At 40.7% G+C, this 4,119-nt stretch overlaps 1 protein-coding gene across 1 annotated transcript; it reads left to right on the top strand.

Annotated features, from left to right (window-relative positions):
- Nucleotides 1–314: 314 nt before the first annotated feature.
- On the top strand, nucleotides 315–1,439 carry LOC125590422. The gene has a single exon (XM_048763987.1). The coding sequence runs from the start codon at nucleotides 315–317 to the stop codon at nucleotides 1,437–1,439; it is 1,125 nt and encodes a 374-aa protein (XP_048619944.1).
- The last annotated feature ends 2,680 nt before the right edge of the window (nucleotides 1,440–4,119 follow it).

Here is a 4,119-nt window from a genome sequence, read left to right as displayed (position 1 = left end):
ATGACCCTGACCCAAATCTTCTCGCGAAAACGGGAAGTCTACCACTGAGATTAATAAGGAAAAGACTATAGATTTCGAAGTAGAAGACGGCGGAAATTAAGGCCGAAATCGATCGACAGAATGGCATCCACGTTGACCGACCAGTGGATCCTGTCGTCGATCAACATCCGAATAACCCTATCGATCGACGTCCCACTCGACCTGAACCAACGATTGAGAGAGTCTATAGAACCCTACCCCCATACCCTCCTAAATCGCAGACTAAGAAATCATTAGAATATGCGTTCTGCAAGAAAGCATTGGATAAACTTACTATGGAGATGTCCCTTAGTGATGCTATGAAAATAGCACTCTCGATAAAGAAGTATGTGAAGGATATGACGTCTCCAAATTATCCAACTGCTGAACATAGCGTGTTGATGGTGTCAGAGGAAGTAAGCGCCATGATTCAAGGAGAAGCTCCAGCTAAGAGGCCTGATCCTGGTAGTTTCGTCCTAGATTGCAATATACAGAACACGCGTTTTCCTCGATCACTATGTGATCTTGGCCCTAGCGTAAATCTTATGCCTTACTCCGTTGCAGTAACCTTGGGTTATAATGAGTTTATGACAACTCCGATAACCTTGGTTCTAGCTGATCGATCTATCAGAGTACCTGAAGGAATTCTCGAAGACATTCCCGTAAAAATTAATAATTGCTTCGTGTCTACGGATTTTGTTGTGTTAAAATACAGACAGGAACCAAAAGACCCCCTCATTCTGGGTCGGCCATTCCTAGCTACAGCTGGAGCGATCATTGATGTGAAAGAAGGATGGATAAATTTGAACATCGGGGACATCTCGATGATCTTTGATATGAAAAAGCTAATCAAGCGACCCTTTATATATGACCAAGCCTTCTATGTGGAAGAAGTTTCTGACCTGGAAAAAGAATCTTTCATAGACATGTGCTCAGACGACCCCTTAGAAAATGCCCTTACCCATATAGAAAGGGAGATCTTCAGCATAGATAACAGAACAGACGATTACGTGCGACTGATGGATGCAAGTATCGAGGTTGCGAACATCGAAGAAGATGATGACTCAGACATTATCGTCGATCGATACCTCAGGGAGGCCATCGATCGACAACCATCTTCATTATCTAATTGGTCTAAAGACAAAGCACCAAAAGTTGAATTAAAACCCCTCCCCAATGGTCTTAAATATGCATTTCTTTATGACCAATCCTGTCCTGTTATTGTCAATGCTAATCTTACTAGTGGAGAACTTGCTTTATTATTAAATAAACTACGCAAGTACAGGAAAGAAATCGGGTACTCTCTCGATGATATTCCTGGTATTTCTCCTGATCTCGGCATGCACCGTATTCATTTGGAAGACGACGTAAAAACGTCGGTAGAACAGCAAAGGAGATTAAACCCTTATTTAAAGAAGTAGGCAAAAAGGAAATTATTAAACTCCTATATGCTAGAGTTATCTATCCTATTTCGGATAGTAAATGGGTAAGCCCCGTACATGTTACCCAAAAAGGGAGGTATTACAGTAGTGAAGAACGAAAACGATGAACTCATCCCGACCCGTACCGTTACTGGACATAGGATGTGTATCGACTATAGGAAATTAAATGCTGCTACTACGAAAGATCACTTTCCCCTGCCCTTTATTGATCAAATGCTGGAGCGTTTAGCCAATCACCAATATTATTGTTTTCTTGATGGATATTCCGGATTCTTTCAAATTCCCATACATCCGGATGATCAAGAAAATACGACCTTTACATGCCCCTATGGAATATTTGCGTATCGCAGAATGCCATTTGGTCTTTGTAATGCTCCCGCAGCTTTCCACGTTGCATGATGTCAATCTTTACAAACATGATTGAGGACTTTATGGAAGTCTTTATGGATGACTTTTCAGTCTACGGATCAAATTTTAAGAGTTGTCTCGATAATTTATGCAAGGTATTGGAAAGATGCGAAGAAAAGAACCTTGTCCTAAATTGGGAAAAATGCCATTTTATGGTTAACGATGGCATCATATTAGGACATAAGGTTTCCGCCGCTGGTATAGAGGTAGATTGAGCTAAAATCAAGGTAATGACCGGTCTACCCGCACCCAAAAATGTAAAAGACGTGCAAATTTTTCTCGGACACGCCGGATTTTATAGGAGGTTTATACAAGATTTTAGGAAGATCGCTAGACCTTTAAATAACCTCTTGTGAAAGGAAGTAAAGTTTGACTTTACCCCAGAATGCATGAAAACTTTCAATGATTTAAAAAAATCCCTTATTACTGCCCCCGTCGTTCAAGCCCTTGACAGGAATCTCCCTTTTGAGATCATGTTCGATGCGAGTGATTTTGCGATAGGAGCAGTTTTGGGCCAAAGGAAAGATAAAAAGTTGCATGTCATCTACTATGCCAGTCGTACGCTTGATGAAGCGCAACGGAATTATGCAACAACAGAAAAAGAACTACTCGCTGTAGTCTATGTATTTGAAAAATTCCGTCAATATTTAATTGGCACACATGTGATAGTTCACACTGGCCACGCTGCCATTAAATTTTTGATGCAAAAGAAAGATGCAAAACCTCGACTCATACGCTGGATTTTACTACTCCAAGAGTTTGATATTGAAATTAAAAACAAACGAGGAGTAGATAATGAAGTCGCTGACCATCTTTCTCGAATCAGAATAGAGGATAACGTCCCAATAGACCATTTCTTCCCAACAGAGAACGCTGCACACATAGGCACATCTTTCGTAGGTCAAATATCTCTCACTTCTAATGAGACATCGATCGATGTGAAAGAAAACATATCGATCGATTCAAGTAGTGATACATCGATCGATAACGACAGTATCGCAACACCTCGATTCCCTAGTAACCACATTCACAGCACCTCGTCTATAAAAATAAATATTGACATAACGGTTAACGTTGCTGGTGATAAGATAAATCTTACACCTGATGAAGAATCGCAACGGGAGGTGCACGCAATTGGAAGGAAATCAAAAGATCGACCCTGGTTTGCTGATATAGTTAACTATTTGGCAGCCGAAGTCGAGCCTGAAGAACTCAAGGGATATATGAGGAAGAAATTCTTCAGAGATGTTAGAAGATATCATTGGGATGAACCATACCTCTACAGGCATTGCTCTGATGGGATATACAGACGATGCGTATCCGAAGCTGAAATTCCAGACATTATATACCAATGTCATTGATCTGACTATGCAGGACATTTTGCCACCTATAAAACGGTTTCGAAAATCCTTCAAGCATGATTCTTGTGGCAGAAGACTTTTCGCTATGTCCATGCATTTATAACACAATGTGACAGATGCCAAAGACGAGGAAAAATCAGCAAAAGACACGAAATGGAACAGAAGTTCATTCTGGAAGTAGAAGTCTTTTATTGCTGGGGGATTGATTTCATGGGTCCTTTCCATCCTCATACGGAAACAAGTATATACTAGTCGCTCTAGACTACGTATCCAAATGGGTTGAAGAAATAGCTTCCCCAACCAATGACGCATCTGTCGTTATTAAGCTTTTCAAGAGCATAATCTTCCCACGGTTTGGAGTTCCTAGAATAGTCATCAGTGACGGTGGAACCCATTTCATCAATAAGGTCTTTGATTGATTACTTAAAAAGAACGGTGTTCAGCATAGAGTAGCTACGCCCTACCACCCACAAACCAGTGAACAAGTAGAAGTCTCTAATCGGCAAATCAAAGAAATTCTAGAGAAAACTGTAGAAATTTCCAGAAGGGATTGGTCTAGGAAACTAGATAATGCACTTTAGGCCTATAGGACTGCCTATAAGACACCGTTGGGAACAACACCATTCCACCTCCTTTTTGGCAAATCCTGTCATTTACCAGTCGAACTGGAGCATAAAGCAGCTTGGGCCACTAAACTTCTGAATTTTATTTTGATATAAGCCTGCTACTGAAAGGAGACTCATCCAGCTTAACGAGCTTGATGAAATCAGACATTTAGCCTATGAGAATTCGAAACTATATAAAGAAAGAACTAAAGCACACCACGATAGGAAGATCTTATCCCGACACTTTGAACCGGATGATCAAGTCCTTCTTTATAACTCTCGGCT

Source organism: Brassica napus, chromosome C7, assembly GCF_020379485.1.
Source record: "Brassica napus cultivar Da-Ae chromosome C7, Da-Ae, whole genome shotgun sequence".
Lineage (NCBI taxonomy): Eukaryota > Viridiplantae > Streptophyta > Magnoliopsida > Brassicales > Brassicaceae > Brassica > Brassica napus.
The sequence above is the reverse complement of the archived record's forward strand: the minus strand, read 5'-3'. Positions and strand labels throughout refer to the sequence as shown.

What these genes read in the sequence shown, in the direction of transcription:
- LOC125590422 (XM_048763987.1), top strand. Translation starts at nt 315, where the DNA reads ATGGAGATGTCCCTTAGTGATGCTATGAAAATAGCACTCTCGATAAAG.